This window comes from Ambystoma mexicanum, chromosome 5p, assembly GCF_040938575.1.
Source record: "Ambystoma mexicanum isolate Mex_15411 chromosome 5p, UKY_AmexF1_1, whole genome shotgun sequence".
Lineage (NCBI taxonomy): Eukaryota > Metazoa > Chordata > Amphibia > Caudata > Ambystomatidae > Ambystoma > Ambystoma mexicanum.
Genome location: NC_090930.1, coordinates 849,308,572 through 849,336,045, shown reverse-complemented (window position 1 = coordinate 849,336,045; position 27,474 = coordinate 849,308,572). Strand labels below are relative to the sequence as shown.

The window sequence follows — 27,474 nt, the reverse complement described above, 5'->3', positions numbered from 1 at the left end:
ACGGGGATCTGTTTTGGCAATAGCTGATCTATGATGGCAGTACTTGGACATATGGTGGCACTACCTGCCGTATTACAGAAACGGGGAACTGTTTTGGCAATAGCTGATCTATGATGGGAGTACTTGGACATATGGTGGCACTACCTGCCGTATTACAGAGACAGGGATCTGTTTTGGCAATAGCTGATCTATGATGGGAGTACTTGGACATATGGTGGCACTACCTGCCGTATTACAGAAACAGGGATCTGTTTTGGCAATAGCTGATCTGCGATAGGACTACTTGGACATATGGTGGCACTACCTGCCGTATTACAGAAACAGGGATCTATTTTGGCAATAGCTGATCTATGATGGGACTACTTGGACATATGGTGGCATTACCTGCCATATTACAGAAATAGGATGATCGGAAATGGCCATAGTTGTATGAGGGACGTACTCACTGTAACTCTGATTCCCTGCATTCTTTCCAGTGTGCACCTGCTCCCCTGTGTTATTTCCACTGTATCCCTGCTTCCCTGTGTTCTTTCCACTGTACCGCTGCTTCCATACATTCTTTGCAGTGTAACACTGCTTCCCTGCATTCTTTACACTGTACCTCTGCTTCCATGCATTCTTTCCACTGTACCCTTGCTTCCCTGTGTTCCATCCAGTTTAACCCAGGTTCCCTGCGTTCTTTCCAGTGTACTCCTGATTCCCTGCATTCTTTCCAGGGCACCCCTTGTCCCTGCATTCTTTCCAGAGTACCCCTGCTTCCCTGTATTCTTTCCATTGTACCCCTGCGCCCTGCATTCTTTCCAGGGCACCCCTGCTTTCCTGGGTTCTTTCCAGTGTGTCCCTGCTTCCCTGCATTCGTTCCAGTGTACCCCTGCTTCCGTACATTCTTTCCACTGTACCTCTGCTTCCCTGCGTTCTTTCCGCTGTACTCCTGCTTCCCTGCATTCTTTCCACTTTACCTCTGCTTCCCTGCATTCCTTCTACTGTGCTCCTTCTTGAATGTGTTCTTTCCATTGTATTCCTACTCCTTACTTTCCTTTCCTTCACACCGCTTACCCTTTTTTCCATCAGGAAAACCATTGGCTTTGTCATTCCATCTTTTCCTGATGAGTTGTTACTCTGAAGTTGTGGAATAGCTGTTCTTTAGGGCAGATGGCACACTATTACCCGAGCAGCTCACACAACACAGGCACGCACGCACGCCCACGTGTGCGCCCAATAAGGCCATTATGGCCGTATGGTCACTATAAGAAGACATTTCCATGCTGACATTAAAAGTAATCTTTTTGCCACGCTGTCAATTTTAGGACACCTCCACCTCCCACAATTATGGTGGCCGTGCAAAATAATTCCAGCACTGCCTTCTGCTGTTGTAAGTACACATACACAAGTCGGTTGCATTTTCCCAGTACTACTACTTCACGTACACACTCATGAGGACTTTGCCCAAATTCATGTCAGATAAGACCAGCACTACTGTTTTTAGGGACATATTCCCCAATAGACACACTGTAAAGGTCACAGTAGATTCCATCGAAGTATAATTCATCTAATTTCTTTCATTATATTTCGCCCCAAATATATGTGTGGGGTGGGTTCAGGGTAATAATGAATGTTGGGGTGTTAAGGGGAGGTTGCAGGGGGTCTCCCCGCATATATTTGTGGCAAAATCAACCAGTTAGAAAAGAAAGTTCGATAAAATCCTTTTGGCCAAATCACATAGAACCGATACCTGTGAGACTGCGTGGCAAGCTGGCAGGCTCACTTTTGGTGTTTACATGTAGGTAACCAAAAACTGTGATCTTTCCTGAGTATCTGGCTGTGGTAATGCATTGCGCTGCACAGTGTGTGTAGTGCCATACATTAGAAATAATGGTAAATCCGTGAACATACGACCAAGCACTGCTTAATATGCTTTCTATCCAGAAGGGAGTGGAGAGATTAGTGAGCCCAGAATGCCCATCTGTGCTGTATTTTGCACAACTGCTTCGACACGTTGCGCTACTCAGCTGGCCCATTTTCCCTCCAAGCCGATCAGATGAAAACAGAGATCTGGATTAGGCCACCCTTATCAACATGTCTTAAAGTCTAAGGGTCTCCTCACGAGTTCGGCGGTAATGCAGCGGTTTTCCCGTCGGACGTAAATAGCGCTAACGCCAAGGCCCCCGGCGGATAATCCGCCAAATCACAAGTTTTCTTCCACGCGCACCGGGACATGGCGTTAGTGCAAATAGCGTGCAATGGGTAGAACCCTTAAAACCGGCGCACCGTGTGCTACTGCCATATCACGCTAATAGCGTACACACTATTAGCGCGCAGGTAACGCGTCACCGCCGGAACGGGAAACAAAGCGGTGGCCGTCTTGGAAATCACAATCCGTCGGATATCACAGCCCCTGGAAGCCATCTACCCCATCTAACACCAAAACAGGTCACGGGAGCGTACTAGGGGCAAGACCGCCCTGGACAGGGTGAGAAAGCCCAAATTCAGCGACCAGGAGCTGGCTGTACTGGTGGAGGAGGCCGAGACACATCATGAGGAGCTGCAGCAGCGCAAAACCAGTGGCCAGCGCAGAGCACAGATTTGGCGCAACATCAGCCAAAGGGTCACTGCTGTGTGACGCGTGCCCTGGGATGGGGAGGATTGCCGCAAGCGCCTCAACGACCTGCGTGTGCGAGTCCACGGCGTCCTCTCACAGCACAGGTGTGCAAGTAGGGGCACTGGAGGAGGCCCACCACCACCCCCACCCGAACTCACACCTTGGGAGGAGAAGATGAGTGCCCTGATTGATATTGGCACCATCGAGGGAATTGGTGGAGCGGAGACAGGCACTGGCATCAATCCAACTGCAGGTGAGTCCCACCCCGAATGTATGCAACTGAAAGTACCAGACATGCAGACCCCGAGTGAATGAATGTGAAGAAATGTGTGTGAGGAACTGCAGACACCCATAAGTGAGCCCTACATCCATTGAACCGTAGTGCTGCCTAGACGACCCTGAACGTGCAGTGCATCAATGTTAGGAGCAGGGAGCAGGGGATAGACATCCATAGCCATGGGACAGCTACGTAGAGTTTGAGTGTGCAGGAATACACCCCCAAGACCCTGAGCGCAGTGCACACCAACCACGCATGCAATCTTGTCACTCAAACATTCCCATGCAGTATACCTCCATACTCACTGACACCAAGCACCACATGGCGACTGAACAAAATGCAAGTTGAATGCATAATTGATACTGGGCCTCATTACGAATCAGGCGTTAAGGGGTTAACGGCGGCGTAAACAGCGCCGACCCTTAACGCCTGATTCCGAGGTCCCTTTGCGCCATGGTGAGTTTAACGCCTGTTTTTTGCAGGGGTTAAAATCCATGGCGCTAAGGGACCATGGTGCTAATTACGCCACCGTAATTTACGGTGGCGTAATTAGCGCCTTCCCCACTCCCATTATGCCCTATGGGGCAAAAATGGGAATGGGGAAGGGTAAAATGGGAAATGGGGATTTACCGCCCCACTCACCTTGGAATGGGGCGGTAAATCCGCCATCCACCATGGTGTAAACATAGTTTACACCATGGTGGTAAGGGTACGACCCAGGCGGTAACTTACCGCCTGGGTCGTAATGAGGCCCACTGTCTTCAATCCCACTTGTTAGCATGAACTGCATTACACTAATGTATGTAGCATTGAACTCAAACCACACCCTATGTACCCCACAGGCACACGTCAAACCCAACGGGATGAAGACGATGGGGAGGAGGCCAAACCATCACGGCGCCCACGGCAGCGAGCCTCCACCAGCACCATCAGCCCACAAAGAGGCCGCACGGAAGGGAGCCAACGCTGGCCACCCCCCACTTCTCCACAACGCAGCCCTACCAGACATCAGTAGCACCCACATGCCCACAGGGAGTCCACAGCCAGCTCGCCCCAAGCCACCAGGCACAGCCCGATGCAGAGGGACTGACCTGTGGATCAGGACCCGACGTGGGAGTGACACCTCCACGTGCACATCATGCAGGAGGACTGCATTCACCCTGAAGCAGTGACGCAGAAGGGATGTTCACAACACAGGGAACCCCAAGGCCAGGCACACAGCAAGCACAAAGCCCACATGTGCATGTGTGTCGTGTCCGCACACCACAGCCAGACGAGGACACGCCATCATATGGCAGCCCTGAAGACAGGCCCTCAGAGCCTGGCAGCCCAATCCAAGCCAGCGCCATGTCCCCATGCAGCCTCCTCCCCCAACAGCGCACAAGTGGCAGGCCGGCACCTGCCACACCAGGGGTGCCCTTCATCACAGGGGCCGCAGTGATGGGCCGACTGGACCTGATTGAGGCCAAACAGGCCAAAGTAGAATCAATGACCAAGGTGCACAGCCAGCACATCAAGGCTATCAGTGCATCCATACGCCATGGATGCAAGTACATAGCGCGTGACAATGCGCGCACACGCAGAGTTGTAGAGCAATGTACCGCTGCCCTGACAGGGTTTGGACAAAGGGTGAGGGAGTTGTGCGAGGCAGTCAGCACTTGCGGAGCAAACAAGGGAGGGAAACAACCTCATCCGACAGCACATGCAGGCAACCGGGTCAGTCCCTTAAAACTCAACCACACCCATGGAGGGATCCCTTGAGCCATCTCCTAGGCGCCGGTCTATGCGCCACCTGAGGTCACACACACCAGAGGGGCGCGGACAAGGAAAGCGCCCACGACCATCCTAGTCGTACATGGCATCGTTGTTGGTGCCCTGATAAGGCACATGCACCTACCTGCGCTGTTGTGGGGAGTTCAGTGGGGGGAGGGGGGATTGTGTGCTGGGTGTTCACTGGGGGGAGGGGGGATTGTGTGCTGGGTGTTCACATTTCAGGGGGGATTGTGTGCTGGGTGTTCACTGGGTGAGGGGGGATTGTGTGCTGGGTGTTCACTGGGGGGATTGGGGATTGTTGCACTGAGAATAAATCATGTTTCAAAAATCACAAAGCATGGACAGTAGTGATTGTGATAAAGTGCTATTTAATGTTGAAGTGACATCTGTTCAATTTACCCATCACCCGTGTTAGAAAAATACATCAATCAATCCCTGTCTGGCCAACCTCCCCTCCCTCAGCCCAACCCTTTGTGCATGTGCAACACCTTCAGGCACATCACCACCCTCACTCCCATCCTCAGGTGGCTGAACATGAGCATGAGGGGGCAGTGGCACATTTCTGCAACAGCAGATGTTGTGCAGCATGGCACATGTCCGTACAATTTTGCCAACTTTATCTGGTGCATACATCAATGCCCCTCCCGTGTGGTTGAGGCACCGGAAGCGTGCCTTCAGCAGTCCAAATGCCCTCTCCATGCAGATCCGTGTACGAGCATGGGCAAGGTTGTATGCCCGCTCCGCTGCCGTGTGTGGATGACGCACAGGGGTCATGAGCCACGTGTACTGTCGATATCCAGAATCACCTGCAGGGGAGAGAAAGCCGGTATGGGGACAAGGTAAGTTCAGTGGGTGTACAGAGTTCAGTCATCAGTGTCATTTTGCCATACTTGTCATTAGGTCAACAACATTGTGGAGTGTGCTGTGCTACGAGCAGAATTGAATCAATGAGGTACTCTCAACTTGATACGCCTCTGTTTCGGAATGTAACTGTACTCATTTACTTGTCACTGGGTAAGGGGGCCCTTCCACCTCGTTCTGCATGGGAGAAGTGGCTGCCTCATATGTCATTGCCATTCCCCTTGGCTGCAGTTGCATTTGCTGGTTGTCACTATTCTGTACTGTTCTCCATGCATTTCCTTGGCCATTCTGGGGACAGTTTTTGTGGGATGTACATTGCCATTACTCAGTCTGCTTATGTGTGGTTCATTTGTGGATGTGGCAACTTATGTATTACATTTGCATGACTGGCGGGTGGGCAGGGTGGGATGTCTGTACTGTGTCAGTGTTGGGAGCCATAGTGCTACTCACACAGGAGGCTTTATGGTGGTAGGCCTTCCATATGTCACTGTGCTGCCACATGTCTTTGACAACCTGAATGGGTGTGTTCTGCTATGTTGGACATGTCCAATGTTTCTCGTGCAAGGTGCTTGAATGGGAATGCTGCAGTAATGGTGCTGCCTATTGAGATTCATGGATTTCATTGTGTGTGACCAGCCCCATAAGTTGTGGATTGACATGCATTATGGTATACATTTCTACTCACCCAGCAGCCATGTGTTTTGCACTCGGTGCCTTTCCATGTTCGCTGGCAGGGTACTGTTGTGCAGGACCATGCAGTCGTGGGTGGATCCTGGGTAGCGGGCACAGCAGTGGCTGAAGGTGAGGTCAGGCCCACATGTCATCTGCACATTAAGGGAATGGTACTGTTTCTGGTTTCTGTAGGCTGCCTCATGTGCCTGGGGTAGTACGAGTGCTACATGTGTGCAGTCCAGGGCTGCTATTACATTTGGGACTTGGGCAATGGCATGGAATTGACCCTTCAGCTGGTTCACCTGTGCCTGTGTGGCTGGCAATGCGATGGGCTCATTCACATGATTCAACAGTGCATCGAGCACCTGTCCCAATATGGCACTGAATGTGGACTGGGCCATGCCATGCATCATGGCAACGGTATGTTGGTAGCTGCCAGTCCCAAGGAATTGGAGCACAGACACGAGCTTCACTAGCGGAGGTACTGCTGTGCTGATGGCTATGTGGCTGCCGATGTCAGCCTGGATTGTGTCCAGCAACTGGGTGATGGCTGCCCTGTCCAGCCGATATTCAGTTACCAACTGGCCATCAGTCAGGGTGTTGGCCTGACTCGGGGGATGGCTGGCCGCCTTACTCGTGCTGCCCTCCTCCTCCTTCTCCTCATCCCCACCACCCCCTGCGCTCCCAGGGCCCTGGCCTGGTTGGCTGGCCTCTGTAGCTCCAGGAGCAGCAGGTAGAAGTCCACATCAAGGCTCCCGGCTCCAAATGGCAGCATGGTGTTGGGGAGGGTGTGTTGTGCATGGGTGGGTCCTTTGTAGGCCTCTGAATTGCATTGGTTTCACCTGAGCCCTTATTGCTGTCTCCTCTCTGCTCCTACTGGTGTAATGGTGTTGGGGAGGGTGTGTTGTGCATGGGTGGGTCCTTTGTAGGCCTCTGAATTGCATTGGTTTCACCTGGGCCCTTATTGCTGTGGCCTGTGTTCTTTTACCTCCAGCTTTTTGCTGGGGGTATTTTTGGCAGATTATCCGCCGCTTTTCTGCGCTAATTGCGCCTACTCCGGACTCGTGATTACTAATGTTTTAGCGCGAATGGTTACTGGCGCTTTTACAGCCGACGCTTGTACAGCCGGCTGTACTTGCGCCGGCTATAATGGGGCCGGCGGTATTTGGACTTGTGATCCGACGGACCCTTAAAATCGGCGCTGATAGCGTTACCGCCGATTTTAAGGGTTACCGCCGAGCTCGTGATGAGGCCCTAAGTCTAATAAAACACTGAGAGGGATAAGGCCATCCTTATCAATGTGTCTTAAAGTCTAATAAAACAGTGAGAGGGATAAGGCCACCCTTATCAACATGTCTGAAGTCTAATAAAAAAACATTGACGGGTTAGGGCCACCCTTAGCAACATGTCTTAAAGTCTAATAAAACACTGAGAGGGATAAGGCCATCCTTAGCAACATGTCTTAAAGTGTAATAAAACACTGATGGGGTAAGGCTATCCTTATCAACATGTTTTCAAGTGTAATAAAAAGACTTAGGGGTTTGGGCTACCCTTATCAACATGTATTTAAGTCTAATAAAACAATGAGGAGGATCAGACCACCCTAACCAACATTTATTAAATTCTATTAAAATACTGAGGGGGTTTTTGGCCACCCTTTTCAACATGTCTTAAAGTCCAATATAACACTGAGAGAGATAAGGCCACTCTTATCAACATGTCTTACAGTCTAATAAAACACTGAGGGGGATAGGGCCACCCTTATCAACACGTCTTAATGTGTAATAAAACACTGATTGGGTAAGGCTACCTTCAGCAACATGTCTTAAACTCTACTAAAACAATGAGGGGATAAGGTCACTCTTATCAACATGTCTTAAAGTCTAACAAAACACTGAGAGGGATAAGGCCACCCTTATCAACACGTCTTAATATGTAATAAAATACTGAGAGGGATAAGGCCACCCTTATCAACGTTTCATAAAGTCTAATAAAACGCTGAGGGGGATAAGGCCACCCTTATCAACATGTTTTAAAGTCTAATAAAACACATTGGGGGATAAGGCCCCCCTTATCAACATGTCTTAAAATGTAATAAAACACTGATGGGGTAAGACCACCTTTATCAACACGTCTTAATGTGTAATAAAACACTGAGGGGTAAGGCTACCCTTATCAAATGTCTTAAAGTCTAACAAAACACTGAGAGGGATAAGGCCACCCTTATCAACGTTTCATAAAGTCTAATAAAACACTGATAGGGATAAGGCCACCGTTATCAACATGTATTTAAGTCTAATAAAACAATGAGGAGGATCATACCACCCTTACCAACATTTATTAAATTCTATTAAAATACTGAGGGGGTTTTTGGCCACCCTTTTCAACATGTCTTAAAGTCCAATATAACACTGAGGGGGATAAGGCCACCCTTATCAACACGTCTTAATGTGTAATAAAACACTGAGGGGTAAGGCTACCCTTATCAACATGTCTTAAAGTCTAATAAAACACAGAGAGGGATAAGGCCAAACTTATCAACATGTCTTAAAGTGTAATAAAACACTGATGGGGTAAGGCTACCTTTAGCAACATGTCTTAAACTCTACTAAAACAATGAGGGGATAAGGCCACCCTTATCAACGTTTCATAAAGTCTAATAAAACGCTGAGGGGGATAAGGCCACCCTTATCAACATGTCTTAAAGTCTAATAAAACACATTGGGGGATAAGGCCACCCTTATCAACATGTATTTAAGTCTAATAAAACAATGAGGAGAGTCAGACCACCCTTGCCAACATTTATTAAATTCTATTAAAATATTGAGGGGGTTTTTGGCCAGCCTTTTCAACATGTCTTAAAGTCTAATAAAACACATTGGGGGATAAGGCCACCCTTATCAACACATCTTAAAGTCTAATAAAACACTGATAGGGATAAGGCCACCCTTATCAACATGTATTTAAGTCTAATAAAACAATGAGGAGGATCAGACCACCCTTGCCAACATTTATTAAATTCTATTAAAATATTGAGGGGGTTTTTGGCCAGCCTTTTCAACATGTCTTAAAGTCTAATATAACACTGAGAGAGATAAGGCCACCCTTATCAACATGTCTTACAGTCTAATAAAACACTGAGGGGGATAAGGCCACCCTTCTCAACACGTCTTAATGTGTAATAAAATACTGGAATGGATAAGGCCACCCTTATCAACGTTTCTTAAAGTCTAATAAAACGCTGAGGGGGATAAGGCCACCCTTATAAACATGTCTTAAAGTCTACTAAAACACATTGGGGGATAAGGCCACCCTTATCAAAATGTCTTAAAGTGTAAATTAGTTTAGTTTGTTTATTTTTAAAGGGCGGCCAAACCCTGGGATAACTCGGCACTAGGCTTAGGCAAAGAAGGTTGCACATACAAGTAAATAGTAAATGGACCATGTTACAGAGTGGTCCGTGGCGAGGCATGGTTCAGTGGTAAGTGGACCGGTTACAAAATAGTCCATCGCAGTGTCATTAAACATTCAATACAAGGATACATGATTTTGCTAAGTGCTGTTAAGGGTCTATTGGTGTGAAGCGAGTAGTTCCTTGACCTTGGCTCTGAATGACCAGAACGAGGTGTCCGCTCTGATTGTCATGGGCACAACGTTCCAGCATTTCGCTGCTAATACAGGGAAGCTTGCTCCACCTGCTGTTTTCAGATTGAACTTTGGAATGTTGAGTTGGTGTAAGTACTGGGATCTGGTTGGTCTGATAGAGTTGTGTCTGGTGAATGTGTCTGAAAGGTAGCGTGGAGCTGTCAGAGGCATTTATGTGTGATGACAAGTGCTCGAAGTTTAATTCTCTCACGGATAGGGAGCCAGTGAGCCTCCTTTCTGAGGGTCGAGATGTGGGCCTTGTGGGGGAGATTGAGTGCGCATCTGAGGGCATTTATTGCAGTATCTGTACTCTGTTCAGGTTTTGGTTTGGTAGTGCTGAGGAAGAGTGTGTTGCAGTAGTCCAGTTTGGCTAATATGAGGGCCCTGGCCAGTGTGAGGCAGCTATTGGTGGAAAAAAGGTTTGCAGGCATTGATAAGTTTGCTAGTGTAGGCTGTGGATGAAATAGTGGCATTAATTTGTTTTTTAAGTGAGAGGGTGGAATCGAGGTACACCCCCAGTGTTTTGACTTCTGTGGACACTTTTATGATGTTGCCATCAATGATAAAGGATTGGTATCTAGGGTCAAGTTTGTTAAGGCGGGCCTGGGAGCCGACGATGAGCAGTTCCGTCTTGTCGTCATTTAAGCAGAGGCTGTGGGTGGCCATCCATGCTTGGATTTCAAGGTAGATCTCATTTAGTTTTTCAACATCTTCGTCATAGCTCCCTGTGAGTGCAATGAGGACCTGGGTGTCGTTGGCATAATTAATGTATGTAACACCCAGATCATCAAGACGGTCAAATAGGAGCTTAGTGAAGACATTGTAAAGCGTAGGGGAGATACAGGAACCTTGGGGGACTCCACATTGGATAGGGACAGGGTCCGCTGCGGCATTGCCTGCTGATGCAAAGACCCTGGTCGTTCTGTCCAAAAGGAAGGACCGAATCCAATTGGTGGCATTCTGGGAGAATGTAGCAGCCGAGGCAAGGTGGTTCGTAAGAATTTGGTGGTCGACTAGATCGAGGGCTGCAGACAAATCCAACAGGAGCAAGATGGCCGAGTTGCCCTTGTCTTTGGCTTCATCCCTTTGAACTTTTAGGTCCAGGAGGGCTATTTCAGTCCAATGCCTGGGTCTAAAGCCAGATTGTCGCAGGCCAAGAAGGTTGTTGTCTTCCAAATGTTGTTGTATTTGGAGGTATGATACTCTGTCTAGTATTTTCAAGAGAAAGGGTACAGTTGTGATGGGCCTATAGTCGGTTGGGGTATTAGGGTCTAAATTAGGCTTTTTGAAAAGAGGAAGGACCCATGCCTCTTTAAGGTTACTTGGTATAGTGGAATCCTTGAACGAAGAATTGATCAGGGTGGTGATGAAGGGAGCTAGATCTTTGGCCCCATCCTTGATAACTGAAGCGGGACATAAGTCACCTAGACAATTAGATGGTTTGAGACTTGAGATAATGTTGGTTACTTTGTCCTCCATGACTGGCGAGAAGTGGAAGAGAGTGCAATCAGGATAGGGTGAGCTCTGAGTGTGGTTGAGGTGATCTTTAGCAGCAAGGTTTGCTTTTTTGGATTCTATCTTGGCTTGCAAGAGCGCTGTTTTATTGGAGAGAGCTAGTTGGATGTTGCTACACTAAGCTTTGTCCTTGATGCGGTCATCAGTGGGGGGCACTGGTGATTCCAATTCTCTGAGGATAAAGAATAACTCTTTCGTGGCAGATTTTGCATTGTGGATTCTTGTATTATATATATCTTTGTTGGCATTTGTGATAGCGGCTTTGTAGGTGATTGCAGCCTCAGAGAATTTTTCTTTAGTGGAGAAAGAAGGGGCTTTTCTCCAAATAGTTTCAGCTGTTCTTTTGAGGTTGCACAGGGCTTTTAATTCTGCGGAGAACCATTTGTTCACATGGGCAGATGGTTTGGTTTTTCTCAATTTGAGAGGTGCTATTTGGTTCAGGGGCTGTTCCAGAGTATCGTTGTACAAATCAACTAGAGAAGTGGGGTTGGAGTTAATGAGAGTGTGATTGGTAGTGGTGATAGGATGTAGTAGAGGTCTAAGGTTCTCAATGGTGATGTTGCGTTTGTTCCTTGCTAAGGTTTTCCCTGCCGCAGTGGCAGTTGTGGTTTTTTGTGACGCTTTAGGTATCGTGAAGGTGATGAGGTGGTGGCCTGCCCAGGCGCAAGGTGTGACCGCAGATAGGGAGATGTCAAAGTTGACGTCGTCCAGCCAGTCCAAAGTTCTGCCTTTGTCATGTGTGGGTGTGTTGATACTTTGTGTCAGGCCATGTTGAGTTATAGTGTCATTGATCAAGGATGCATTAGCATCGTTAGGGTCTTGAAGGCCAAGGTTAAAGTCGCCCGTTAGTGAGATTTGGGAGCCTGGTTTTGTATTGGATGTTAGTAGGTGGGAGATGTCCTCCTCAAAGGAGGTGATTGCGCCAGGGGGTCTGTATAGGAGGTGAAACAGTATAGTACGGGAATGAGATAGTGGGAGTTTGAAAGATAGGAGTTCTGCCGATGGTATGTCTAGGTTGTTGACTTCTCTGATGTTTAGGTTGGATTTTGCGATGACAGCTACCAGCTTAAACACTGATGGGTTAAGGCTACCCTTATCAACATGTCTTAAAGTCTACAAAAACACTGAGGCTGATAAGGCCATTCTTATCAACATGTCGCAAAGTCTAACACTGTCTTTGCCCCTTGAGGGTGATTAAAGTACCTCACTGCTTGTTGAATACCTTGCGTGCACTATAAACGCCAGATGTAGTAGCAGACACCAGGCAGCAGTGCACTGCACATCCACTGCATTAAAGAAGGAAGCTAACATGTATTTGTCAATGAAAGAGGGAACCGGTGACAACCAGCCCCCAATGATCCATCTTGATTTTCAACAAGCAAAACACCTCGAGCAGACCTTCAGAAAGAAATGTGAACAGATACATGTAGGTAACTTGACAGAACCTGCACCAGCCAAACTGTGTCCTAGTCACTTCGAGATTACCACTCACTTTGTATCTCTTGCTTCGTAGTTGGTACCTTTGCCCAGACCGGAGGGTGTCTGCCTCTCAACTCTTATGCTTGCTGCACCCAGATGCAACCCATCAGCTAGAATCAGGCTCCGACCACTGCATTAGCTCCACCACCTTGTCTCCTACAGCATGTTGGGTGACACCAGCATGGCCAAATCGGTAATGCAGTCACGACTCTCACCCGGGCCAGGCACCCATCCTTTTATCAGCACACTTACCCTGCTTCTTCAGTGACTGTCTCCAAGAAAATTACATAAACATTCCCTTTGCCCTAAAAAAAAGCCAGTTCTCATGAAGGATGTGTCCATTATTCCCAGTAATGCAACCGTGAGCACACACAGACACATGAACGCATACCCTAGACCTTTTCCCTACCCACAAATAACCCAGTGGGTTAGCAAATAAAGAATCTGGCATTGCCACCCGACTGTAGTGTTTAGCCTTCACATCTCCTTACACCCCTCTCCTACCTTGGGACTCAGTCCTAGAATTGGAGAACTAGATTTCCCCTCCCCATCGTGCTTTAATGTCCCCGTCCCTACTGTCAGCTATCTTTGTCCTGCAATTCCTGTAACTTTTATATGCTTACAGTGTGCCATACTTGACATTTTTTTCCAGTACCCATTTGTGAATGGTTATCACTCGTCTTTTCCTTGTGAAGTGCTTTAAAACTAAATGAATAAAGTAAGTATTGCAGTTTCAGTATATTATCTTAAAAGCAATATCAAGGTTTTATACATATTCAGAAGCCTTGTATAGCGACATTAGGCCAGATTCTCAAAAAGTCACACAATGAACAGAGCGGAGAGGATGCACTTGTTTACACAAAAGCGAAAGGTGGTCAGCTGTGGTTCCTACTGCAGCTGTTTATTTATTTATTCATTCGAATTTATTTAAAGCGCACATCAGCCCAGGGGCATCATGGCACTGTTACAGATAAACATTAAGCAGGTTACAGTGGACAGCTGTAACATTAAGCTGGTTAAGTGGACAGCTGTCACACTTAAACAAATGCATGCAATGGGCTGGCATGACACTCATGCATTGCGCCTTCCCCTGCGCCTTTTCACCTGTTCAAAACAAGCATCCCTTAATTTGACAGAACAACCTTTGAAAAACCTGCCCTATCTATCGTTTTAAACGGGTGATCAGAGCCCCCAAAGTAGGCCAGGAATGGCCTAGCCCTTGGTTTTTATGCTTGTAGTCTTATGTTAATAGGAATGCAGCATGGGTCCCCAGCTGCCTACACTTCTCTTGCCAGTCAGCTCCAGGCTGACATCTGTAGAAGGAAACTTTGTTGTTCATATCCATTCCTCGGGGGTCAGATCCATGTCGGGTTTTCGGGATACGTCTCATTAATATGAATGAGATACATTTGCATACAATGATTCTAAATGTGTGCACATTCCTCCTCATGAACATTAATGAGGGATATCCTGAAAACCCGCCAGGATCCCGGCCCTTGAGGCCTGGCGTTGGACAACTCCGAGTTAATTATTCACTGAGCAGAGTTGTTCATTGTAATGGTGATTGGTAAATATTTTCACAGATAGAAATCCATCTGCTGGGATGAGCCTTGGCTCAAGATTCCGTGGGGCAGATTTGCAAAGGGAACTTTTGTTTCCTTTCAAAGTCCCGCTTCCTGAAACGATTGTTTGCCCAACTGTGCAATTCTATCCCGATTCACAAATGATATTTTTGAAAACCATTATAGAGATGATCGGCCACAATTGCTTGAAAGAGCAGGTGGCATTTGTGCTCCAAGCCTCGCGTGTGAGAGTGTGTGTATCTACCTGATGCCGGCGCACCCTCATTCCGACACGTGCATGGCCCAAGTGATTGCCCTGGGCCAGTGTGCCATCAGATCTCTTATGGGCCCTTGCAGTACGGCTAGAAATGTTTCTTTTCCACCGAGTCGTACTCCCTCGAGAGGCCACCATCCCGGAAGCCACTGCACTGGCGGACAGGTTCATGTGTAGAAGGCAGATGAATGCCTGTCGCCTGCAAATTTAGTTTGGAGGTGAGCTGCTGAGCTATATTGGCCTTACAGTACACAAGTCCCTTTGATAAGTGAAGGAACTGTGTATTGTGTAAAATCTGCATAGTTGTCGCTGAGTCCGGCCTGTATCTATATTTTGCTATGATGGTGTCCTGGTCTCATCTGCTAAGATTCTGGTCCACTGCTCTCTATTGAACTCATCAATGATGAGGGATACTGGCTTTCACACACATCCATGGTAGTGACTACACTCCGCCTTGACCAGCACCTATGTGGTATTAGAGTAAAGACTGGACCAGAACACCCCACCAGATGTTTTGTTTTTTGGTCGTTAATGCTGTGTAATATACGGTGACCACAGGCGAGCACCCTCGTCTTCTTGAGTATTCATGGCCATTTGAGTCATCAGTATGACAAACATTAAAAGCAAAATCACCCTGCTAGACAGAAATAAGACGGCATGCTGCTGCATTTCTGTCCATGCACCGAAATTGGAACCGATTTGCCACAGCAGATAGTTAACTCTTCCCATCTTCTAGTCGTCATGTAGGTCACCAGGTGCTACTCTTTGCTTCCAGTGTGTGCGCTAAATTACGGCACACTTTCCACTACTGCAGGAATGCCATGTGATCCCTTAAAACAATAGTTTTTAATGCCCCACCCCCACACCCACGTCTCTTGCTGCTACATCTTATTCGTGGCAGTCAAACTACTCCAGTTTTGTTTGTGATCCTCAGCAGCTGCTCATTTGCAGGACTCACAACTCTGGCGTCCTTTTACTTCAACTTGAACAAAATGTGGATATAAGTGGAACCTCTCACATGGAGGGATAAGGACATAACACCCCTAGAACCCCCTCCTTTGCCACCCCCCTCTCCCATCAAAGGTTGCCCCCCTGTGAAAACTGAAGCATTGTCCATATAATACATTTCTACCAGAATTGCTCTCTCAGATCTCGGCCTTATTTGCCCCTTTCTGCGGAAACTGTGCCCAAGCCACTCTAGATTGGGAGGGGGAGGGGAGATCGGTCTTTACCACTTGCTGGGAACAGTCACTCCCTTACTCTGCTACTTCCAAAACCTGCAACGGAGCGGATAGAAAAAGGTTGGTCATTTAAATAGTGATATCCACTCCTCCCCGTTTCATTCGGCTAAACTCTCTTGCGCGTGGTGCTCCAATTCCATAACTATTATGAAATGTTGTGATTCGCTGATGACAGAAATACTGGAGAAAAAAAATGTCATAATAAATGTCGCAAAACATGTATTAATGATGGGGAAAAAACAGGTGCTTCAATTTAGTACCGCGTTTATGACCACATTTTGAAGATTTGAGCTTCCTTGAAAAAATACCTATGTTGAAATACTTCAAAAAGGTTGAACCTCGAACAATTGAAAATTATTTCACTTGATTGATTTATGGCAAGAATTTCAATAATTGTAGAAAGTTACACGCGTGATTTCAGCCTCTTTAAATTCAACTCCTGATATGATTGGTTTGTTGCCAAAAGTGATTGGAGTAGGTTGGTTTGGTTGGGTTTTCTGAAGCACTTGATGGGGAAACCCTGTAATGAAAAAAGCAGGGTAACAGGGTGGCTTCGGCAAACAAATCACAGTATTTGCGAAATAAAAAGTAACACCCATTAAGTGCAAAAAACCTTAGCTCGATTTCTCTTTGGACTGGGGTCTGGCTTGTTTTTATAGTTTATCTGTGTGGCAATTTAAAATGAAATGTAAGAGAGGCATGTGTCTGTATTGCTCTCAATGTTGAATTTGCAATGATCTAGAGTTCTTAGATGTTTTCAAATGATCAAGTGTAATCCGGACATATATATAAATAAATGTTTGTTTCTGCAGCTCTGCCACAAACTATATGAGGTGATGACCAAATTGGGGGAGCAGCATGCAGATAAGGCCTTCACCATCCAAGGGGCACCCAGGTAAATCCACAATAATTAAGCTTGGTCACATCGATGCAATGGTTTGAGTATCCGCTATTTGTGAACCTATTCTCTGCTGTCTCTTAATGAGGCCAAATGTTCACATGACATGTTCATTTCATCTATTGGTTGCCTCAAGAAATCATTTTCTATTTGAACTAAAAACGTCCACGATTACACAGTGCTCCAGATTCCTGTTTGTTTTAGCATCTTTTTTCCAGTTTACCCTGCAAGCTCACCATTTCATGCTATGATAATGGCTAACTGCCCTGGGATCCAGTTGCAGAAAGATTGACAACTGAGGACCTTTCCCCGTGTGTTTTCAGTCTACAATATTAAACACGTGGACACTTGCATTCTTTTGAGAACAAGACCAGTACCTCTGGTGGGCGGCTTGAGCACTGTACATCTTCATTCTACTTCCACCGATACTAATTCTGCCCAACTTTAGGTTCCGTGTTTGACATTGTACATCCATGCCTGACATCCTGATATGTGACCTTGTATAGCCTTAATGGTTAGGCTTCACCCGGCTCTATTAAACAAATGTTCTGTTTTGCAGGTTTGCATTGCATTGTGATCTCCTGCCATACCAAGGTCAATATTAAACCACTTAATGTTTCCGTGTCATAACCGTTTCCTTTTAGTATCGACATTAGGCCACATGTCTCTTGTTTATTGAACTCTCTTACAACACTTCCTATTCTTTCACCTGCTGTCTGTAAGCCTGACTGATTAATGTTTAAGCACTCCACGTGAAAAACTCTGTCGCTACACCTTTTCTTTGGTGTGTTCTGCTGTACAGCAAGCAGTTCGACGCTACACCTTTTCTTTGGTGTGTTCTGCTGTACAGCAGTTGTCGCTACACCTTTTCTTTGGTGTGTTCTGCTGTACAGCAGTTGTCGCTACACCTTTTCTTTGGTGTTTTATGCTGTACAGCAGTTGTCGCTACACCTTTTCTTTGGTGTTTTATGCTGTACAGCAGTTCGACGCTACACCTTTTCTTTGGTGTGCTATGCTGTACAACAGTTTGAAGCTACACCTTTTCTTTGGTGTTTTATGCTGTACAGCAGTTTGATGCTACACCTTTTCTTTGGTGTGCTATGCTGTACAACAGTTTGAAGCTACACCTTTTCTTTGGTGTGCTATGCTGTACAACAGTTTGAAGCTACACCTTTTCTTTGGTGTTTTATGCTGTACAGCAGTTGTCGCTACACCTTTTCTTTGGTGTTTTATGCTGTACAGCAGTTGTCACTACACCTTTTCTTTGGTGTGTTATGCTGTACAGCAGTTTGTCGCTATACCTTTTCTTTGGTGTTTTATGCTGTACAGCAGTTTGAAGCTACACCTTTTCTTTGGTGTGCTATGCTGTACAACAGTTTGAAGCTACACCTTTTCTTTGGTGTGTTATGCTGTACAACAGTTTGAAGCTACACCTTTTCTTTGGTGTGTTATGCTGTACAGCAGTTTGTCGTTATACCTATTCTTTGGTGTGTTATGATATACAGCAGTTGTCGCTACACCTTTTCTCTGGTCTTTTATGCTGGACAGTAGTTGTCTTTGGGAACTCGGCGCGGATAGAAGGCCAGTGCCATACAGATTCTCTACAGAGTTATCCTTTCTGAAAGGATTATATTTCTTTCAGTTTCAAGCCTCTTTCTCCCGACTCATATGTCTGAACAAACCTATTCAGCGGTTCTGACAAAGTTCATGACACTTTCAGGGACTGATAAACGTTTCTATAATTAATGATTTGAAAATGTCAGAACCTTTCCAGCAAGCAGTATTTCAATGTTTTTTACTTCAATGCACCCCAAAAAACACGAAACTGCGGTGACATGTTATGCTACTGAAGGGAGATGCAGTAAGAAAAGTCGGTGGGGAACTGAGAACCCTCCCAAATGTCACTTGAGCATTTCTGGGAAGTCCTCTAATTACTTTTTTTTAAAAGATCGGCCAAGCCTTCTGAATCCCTCTTTGGTTCAAAGTGAACCTCTGCAATCAATTCAATGGAATTCCTCCCTGCAAAAACTAAAGTCACTTTGTCAGTTAAAATAAATGTCCATGATCATTACAGGTGTATGAAATATATGAAATCGATTCTTTCATGTTGCTGCATAACATGTTTCTTTTTAGGTAAGAGGTTTTTGACTACAGTCTTCAGCCAATTGTATTTTTATGTTTTTAAAACAATACTAAGCTAGTCCAAGGTAAAGATGCCTTTTGAAGGCACATTTTTTGGTCGGGTGTATCATCATTGCTCCATGGTCCTATTAGAGTCAACATTGGCTTCAGACTTTCCTCAGATCTGGATTGTCGCGTTTTTAGAGAATGACATTTAATCTTTGGCACAAAGAGATCTCTTCTAACAGACTTCTAGTTTCTGTCATTTTTAAATTAATTTGTTGTGTGGCACAACTGGTCAAATCTGTACAAAAGTATGCACCATTCAATGCCACTTATCAATCAGTCAGTTACTTTCCAATCAAAAGGAATGTCGCCTCTCTTTGTAAACAGAACACAGATTACATTTCAGCGCCAACCAAGTAACTCAAAAGTATTTAAATCAAATGATGTGACAAGCCTTAAAATGAAAGACTTCATGAAGTACTGGCAGTCCAATTTGGGCTCCCTGTTTCACTGCTCCCCTACTTAGTCTCCGGCTTTGTTTTATTGCTTATTCTACCATGAGTCCTCTGTGCCTGTATCATGCTTTTCTTTTCATTTCAGTTACTGATACCGCCTCTCTAAGTAACTCATGCCACTGACACATTTTCCTTCGAGACCAGGGCTCTTGAGGGCCATACTTCCTTTGCCTACAATACTGTATTTATATGCACAAACTATGTAAACATTTCTATCATGTCTCCCATCGTCCTCTTCTTTTCTAGACCATGAAATTGTAACTTCTTGCGCCTATATTTTTAAGATGTTTGATGCCATCCTTCCACCGCCTTTGTAACTCCCCGCTGGACTGTTTCTAATCAATCAGTGTAACTCTGGAACATCATTAAGAGTAGGTGTGAGTCCCTCATCCTGGTTCTGAACCCATCAAGTGCAGCCAGCCTGTCAAGGCAGAATCCACAACATCTGAAATCCATGAAATCACAAGGATTAGTTGCGTCGCAGATCCTCTCCAATATCTACATGGCCCGCTTGCCAGTGTCTTGGACAACCACCATTTTTATGTTGATGTTCTCCCTCAAACTTAGTGGTGCAACTGGTGTGCACCACACACTGAAAGAGCTTTACCCATGCCTAGGATAAATAATTGGCTACATCAAGACTGGCCTGGCCTTAATGGACAGAAGACTGAAATTGTTCTTCAAAAGCCACCTTATATCTACCTTTAACTAACTTGGCAGAGCTCAAGGGTCTCTTTCCTCACCAATCAATGTACTGAAAAACCTCTGCCTAGGTGTTCTATATATGAGTCACATGTCCTTTGCACCTCTAGTGAGTGGACCTGTTATGAATGCATTCCACTATCTACACATACAGAGGCGATGCTCCCTCACTCACATCGCCCACACATTATTGCACAGTCGTCAAACCCTGATCATATCCTGGCTGCACTACAGCAATGTTATATACACTGAGTCTCGACAAAGAAGTCATCAAAAACCCATGGGGCTCAAAATCATGAAGTTAGTTTTATCTTTGGCATAACACAACTATACAATATCACAACGTCTTCCAGTCCCTCCACTGTGTACTGAAAAAGCACTGAAGAGAACCTAATCCAAAACGTGGTGTCCAGTGCATTAGGCCTTGCATTGTCAGGCCATTGGCTTCCAGTCTGAGTCTAGGGACTTTACATCAGGTGCTCCAAATCCTCCAACCATCCACACAATCAAGTCCTGGCAGCACATACCTTCACATACATGGTTTCCTGGTCTAGAATACCTCTACTAACTTTACAGGTGAATCTGACTTGCGAATGTTCCAGATCTCCCTGAAAACCAATCTCTTTAAAACCACCAAACACCGAGATTTGCTTCTTCTTCTGCAAGCTAATAACCTGAACGGTACGCCAGTCAGGAACTGAAACACAGCCCGGATGCATATCATCCCAATCAAATAAGATCATGCACATTTCCTGAGATGCTAAGAACAAATGACTTACTGCATCAGTAATTAAGAATAAGATGGTCACTGGACTAGAAGCTAATGAAGCTAAAAACTATTTTTCATAACTAACTTCTCCCACAATATATTAACAATTCAGCGTATAGCAACACATGAAGTGATATTAGTGCCCTGAGGAAGACCAGATGGTCGTAACATGTCGGCAATGTTTGGAAATTGGAATTGTGATATTACAATAAATAGTACAGATTGCACACTTTACCAATGCCTCTTGAATTTTAGTAGTGTACATAAGTGTTTTGGAGTTTAGGAGCACCAGCACAAAGCTAGTCAAGTGGTTAACCACCTGAATGACTTCCTTATTTACAGTAAAGGGCCTTGTACTGGTCAGATGTCAGGTGGGCCACCACTGCATGACACCTGTTGCATGTGTTAAAGGTTCTGTGACATAAAGGTTTCCACACTGTTACCCTAACATATATACATTGTTTTGTTCCATCAGTAGCTCATTGTATGTTTGAAGCATCTGTAATCTTCTGGAGTTAGTAAATCTCCCTGACCATCATTCCTGTACCCATCTCAGCTAAGGCTGGTGCACATCACTTTTTGAAACCCCTAAAACTGCATTTATCAGTCATGACATACGAGACCTGTTTTTCTATTTAAACAATGGTAATAAGTATTTGTGAAAACCACCAAATGTAACTTCAAAAGTTAAAATCAATGTATACATTGATGGGCCTGTTTGAAGTACACTCCATTCGTATGACAACCACTGCCACCAGCTGCAGCGTTGAACAAAAGAGCAGGGCGGATCCATGGTTCCTTTATTAGTTAATCAGGCTAGCCATGGCAAGGGAAAGCTTGGTCCTCCCCCTTCCTGGGGAGGACATAGTGTACTCCCGCTGTCACATCCCAACTAAATATGACAGGGATGTGCTTGTAGGCTGTGTCCACCCAGAGTACACAGGTCTATGTGTTTGCCGTGGTATGAGCATAGGAAAATGTGTGTGGATTAGCATCACACATTTTCCTGAGGTTGGCCTACCATTATTCCATTTAATTAAACATTTCAAAAAAGCACAGGCAAGCGCACACTCACTGTGCGTATGGTCGAATTCCTCACACGATAAATGGTCAGTTTCAGATACTTGTGTTTCTTTGCCATTTTGGGTATGAGTATATGTCAGTTTTACATAGGTGGCTGTTGCTTATGGACCAGCAAACTGTTGATGTGGACGTATTGTGGTGTGTCACGTTGCCACACTTGCAGGTTTGACAGTCTCTATGCTTTCATGCTCCTTTGTTCTTGTTTCCTGGGGTCTAAGGTTCATGATCTCAATGGGTGATGGTGGGCATATCTGGTTCCTGTCAGTGTTGAGGTATGTTATCCTTGTGTTGTGGTGGTGTGTCTTGCTCAATAAATAATCAGTAACAAAAAGACGTGAATTCATATTTGTTGATATCTGAGATTCTTCTCACTTGCGGAAAATGGGTTATTAAGATACAATTCATATAGGATGGCTGCCAGTCTGTGCTCCTGGTTTTATCAAGTGTGCGTGGGGGTGTTATCCTAGGTGGAACGCATTCCTGTTCATTCAGTACATTTCTCTGACCTCTCCAGTATACTTATCACTTGGAGGCACGTGGAATATTAGGTTTTCACTGATTTGGGTGGAGTGCTTGGGCTCCGGTCTGTTTATTCAGCGTCCTGTTTGTGCTGGACTATATCTATCTCAGTGTCAGGTCTCTCTTTAAATAATTGGTAAAAATGAAATTGCTATTTGTTGCTCTTGTCGTGCTTAGCGCCGTGCATTCTTCTTGTCTGAATTGCCTGTAGGAAAAAGCCTTAATCAGCCTTTAGAAAGATCTGTTTTCTTGTTTTACTTGGGACTCGCTTATTTGGTTTTAAAGGTGCTCTTATTTTTTTTAAATATTGAAGGAACCAGAAAGGGAACTACATACCCCAGCACTCCCTGCGGTGCTTTTAGTTCATGATTAGGCGCATGAGTGCCGGCACGTGGAGGCCGGTTTGTGTCCCGTACTGTTACTCTGTGCTCTTATCGCTGGCTTTTTGATACATGTGCAGATATTTTTGTTTCGCTGTTCACATTAGCGGCTTATCTCGTAAGATGGATGTAGAAAGTAATATAAAGTGCCCGGCCACAGCATATAAAGAGCGGTGAGAGGCAATTAAACTTAAATACCTTAATTTACTATGTGAGCACCCCCTCATGCACACAATACTACTGCCTAATAATGAAACAGAAAATGAAGCTGCTTCAGTCGTCTCTGTAAGTGGGACTACAAGTTCCATACAGGCTGCTGCTGATCAAACCAATTGCCTAACCCCATCCAAAATGAATAATACTACATTGGAGACACCATTGTGTGCCGAACTATTAGATGCTCCTACTCCCGTCTTGCAGTTAGCGGAGCCCCTGCCCTCGCTATCTGCTAATTCGGTTGACTAATCTGGTACTATCAAAAGTCTCATGCCACCTTCTTACGAATCCGATAGGAATAAATATAGTGAGTAGTGAGTTGTTCCCAACACCTGCATGTTTGCATAATGATATGATCCCTTCTTGTGTTGATAATGTATTCAATGTTATCCCTATTGTTGATCCTAATGTAGCGCCTCTTATTAAGGACAGTTTAGTGCCCAGGCCACCAACTAGAGATTCTACTCTGTAGGTACCAGACTCGAATGAGCCCCAACGAGACTGTTGTGTAAATAGGAAAAACCTGGTCAAAGCACTAATCAACATGCGCTCACTGGTTAAACATGCAGTTGAGATAGCTGAATACCTTTAATAAAATAATATTGATATTTTAGCAATCATGGAAATGTGGCTCTGTGACGTCACAGGACCTAACCTAGCTCTCGCTGTTCTGAATGGCTATTCCATAGTTTTTTTTAATTTTTTTTATTTGTTTATTTATAAAGTTTGACATAAAGATAATCAATCAAACAATCAGAACAATTAATACTCAGCAAAAATACACAGAATAACAAAATATTATATATACATAACCTGCAATAAATCAGTAAATACTCAGTCATCCCACACCTTTCCGTACAAACTCAACTTCCCTTGCCCCTTGAAAACCACCCTTTCCATGGATGCAAGAGCAGACATCCCCTCAACCCAATCATCAAGACTAGGCACATTCCGTGATTTCCAGCCCCTCAGGACCAACTTTTTGCACAGACAAACCCCACGGAGCAAGAACTTTTTCCCGTGACACAGAGAGGTCCTCCAGCAATTCTCCACCTCCCAAAATCATTGTCACAAAATCCAATTCAACATCAAAATTCAAAACACGCAGACAGGCACCACAAACATCATGCCAAAATCCCCGTACATGCACACATTCCCACAGTAGATGTTCCAGACTTCCCTGTCCATTCCCACAACTCCAGCAATCATCCGAATCCATCAACCCCCTCTTAAACATTCGTTCCGGACTCCAAAACACTCTATTGAGGATCTTTATCTGTCTAGACCGGTCCACCAGATCAACAGCACAAAGTTTAATGTTCGCACACATATCCAACCACATCTCGGGCGAAAACACACACCCCAGTCTCCTTCCCCATTCATCTCTCAAATCAGAATTTTGCTTATAAGCAGACACAATGCAATTGTATATCCTGCTAGCAATCGAACAACCACCAGGCTCCATTTCTTTAAGAAAGAGATCTAACATCGAACTTCCTTGTTCCGTCACATCACCTATGCATCTTTTCAATTTTCTGCAGTCAACAGATCTGAAATTATCAATGTGAAACTTTGCCCGCAACTCGTGCTCCCCTATCCACTCACCATCCACCAAAACATCATCAATCCAATGGACTCCACCTAGAAACCAATCCGGCCAGAATAAAGATTTACCCCCGACAGAAATCAGCGGGTTCAACCAAATGGAAGCATGAATGATCTTTGAAGCGACCGATCCCAACAATTCATGAACCTGTCTCCACGTTTCTCTCAGAAAGACTGTCAGAGACGATTTCTTACATAACTTGTTTGTCGCTGTTAGAATTGCCCTTGTGGGGAGCGGGCCCAACAAGCTTGCCTCTGCAATTACCCATTTATCAGGCTATTTCATCAAAAAGGGCACAATAAAATGACTTGAAAAAGCTAATTGATATGCCCTGAAATTCGGCACCCCCAAACCCCTCTTTTCCACTGGCAGCTGAAGTTTCCATAACTTTTTCCGTGGCGGCTTATTATCCCATAGAAACGACTGCAACAAACCGTCAATTTTCTTCCAAAAATGAAGGCCAATTTTCATTGGAAGCATACCTACAACGTAGTTAATTTTTTGGAGCTGCATTCATTTTTATTGCGTTCACCTTGCCCCAAAGGGACAAATGAAGCAAAGACCACCTCAAAATGCTCATTTTTAAATCACTACAAACCTCATTCATGTTTACCATAACCATCTCATCCACCTGTGGGGTCAGCCATATACCCAGATATTTCAATTTCCTGTCACACCACCGAAACCCAAGTCCTGTAACCAAATTCCTATCACAGTATCCAGAAATAGGTAAAACCTCAGATTTAGTCCAATTGACCTTAAACCCAGCCACCGCATGAAACCTGCCCAAAACATCCAGCAAGACTGGAAGGGACACCGCTAAATTCCGTATCAACAAGAGGAGATCATACGCATAAAACCACAACTTTTGATCGGCACCATGAAAACCAGACCCCGTATTCTCACAGCACACCTCAAGGCAATCGCCAATGGTTCCATGGCCAAAACAAATATCATGGGGGATAAAGGACATCCCTGTCTTGTACCCCTCTGCAGTACAAAATAATCGGACAATTGCCCATTAGTTCTGACAAAGGCAGTCGGACAAGCATAAAGCAAGCTAATCCATGAAATAAATTCCTCTCCCAAATTCATAGCACGCAATACTGAAAACAGATAGTTCCAATCAACGCAATCAAACGCTTTCTCTGCGTCCAAGGAAAGCACCACAACATCATCTTCCATATCCTGTGCATGTGTCATCAACAACAGTAAGTTCCTAATATTGCTAGATGTCCTCCGGCCGTGAACAAAGCCTGACTGATGTGTGCACTAACTTCACAAGATGATTCTGCAAACGAAGGGCCAATGATTTCGCAAGAATCTTATTATCAGTATTAATCAAACTGATCGGACGGTAGTTCGAAGTAGCAATCATCCTTATCCTTTTTTAGAAAAACCGATATAATGGCATGACTAGTAGAAGCAAGAAGTAAACCTCCCACCCTGCATTCCATGAACACATCCCGCATAAGTTCCACCACTGAATCAGGTAAGATTTTATAAAATTCAGCAGGCAGACCATCCGGACCCGGAGACTTGCCCGAGTTCAATTTCCCAATCGCAGATTTCATTTCATCCACAGTCAAAGCCTCTCCCAGCATTGCTTTCTCCAAATCATTCACTCTAGGTATCTCCAATCCATTAAAAAGGTATCATCCAATCCATTGACACCCAACTCACTTTGATAGAGCTTCGCATAATATTCCTTAAAAGTCTCATTAATCAGTTTCGGCTCACAAGTCACCTGACCATTCTCTCTTTTGATAGAAGTAATAGATCTTTCTGATTGCTGTTGTCTTAATCTATAGGCAAGCCAGTGATCGCATTTTTCACCATATTCAAAATAAGAACATTTCAATTTGAACAATTCCTTCTCAGACCTTGTTTTGTTAAGAACTGAATTGTGTGCAGGGGTGGCAGCGTAGCTGCAATCATTCCTAACACACTTAACATTCTTGATGTACATATTGAAGCTCCTGAAGGATCTGAACATTCGTTGGTGTGGATGTTGGTTAAATCTTGTCTTACTTATAGTCTCTACATTCTGTATGGACCGCCCGATAATATGCAATCCTTCGAAGACCAATGGATTTCTACTCTTGTGCCAGTACTTAAACCTTCCTCCAAGATTCTACTTGATGACTTTAACTACTGGCTGGATGATGGCACAGATCCTGCTGCAGATTCACTCAATTAAGCGTTGGGGAATTTAGGTTTTTGTCAAAACACCAGGACTCCTACCCACTTAGGAGGACAAATGATAGACTGGGTATGTGCCCATGGCATAGCTATTAATACACTTGACATAGTTCCATGTCCCTGGTCAGATAATTTCTTTATTAAATTGATGTTGCCTATTTTAGGCTTGAAACCAAAACTGCATCCCACCTATACTCTGAATACTAAACAGAATATGCATAGTCACTAAAACTGCTCTACTCCCCCTGTCAAGCTCTTCCTTTGAGTCCTTTGATAAACTGGTATCTGTGTAAGATATTGCTGAGCATTATCATCAGTCTTTACTGACTACGATTGAACTGGTATCTGTGTAAGATATTGCTGAGCATTATCATCAGTCTTTACTGACTACGATTGACATAATTGCTCCACTGAAATGCTGTAAGATCCATACTAAGGTTAATAAACAAAACTGGTTCACGTCAGAATTATATAAATTACGGGCAATAAAAAATAATGTCTACATAAATTGGCTCAGAACGCAGTTGGATATTGACAAGGAAAGCTTCTTGTCTATGCC

The 27,474-nt window shown here is 44.9% G+C and overlaps 1 protein-coding gene across 3 annotated transcripts in view; it reads left to right on the top strand.

The window, feature by feature from the left end:
- AMPH (amphiphysin) overlaps window positions 1–27,474 on the top strand; it is a 1,422,934-nt gene that overhangs the window by 790,219 nt on the left and 605,241 nt on the right. For all 3 annotated transcript variants that reach the window (XM_069613278.1, XM_069613276.1, XM_069613275.1), the window contains exon 9: window positions 16,711–16,793. In XM_069613278.1, coding sequence (XP_069469379.1) covers window positions 16,711–16,793 — 83 coding nt within the window. The remainder of the gene's footprint in view (window positions 1–16,710; window positions 16,794–27,474) is intronic.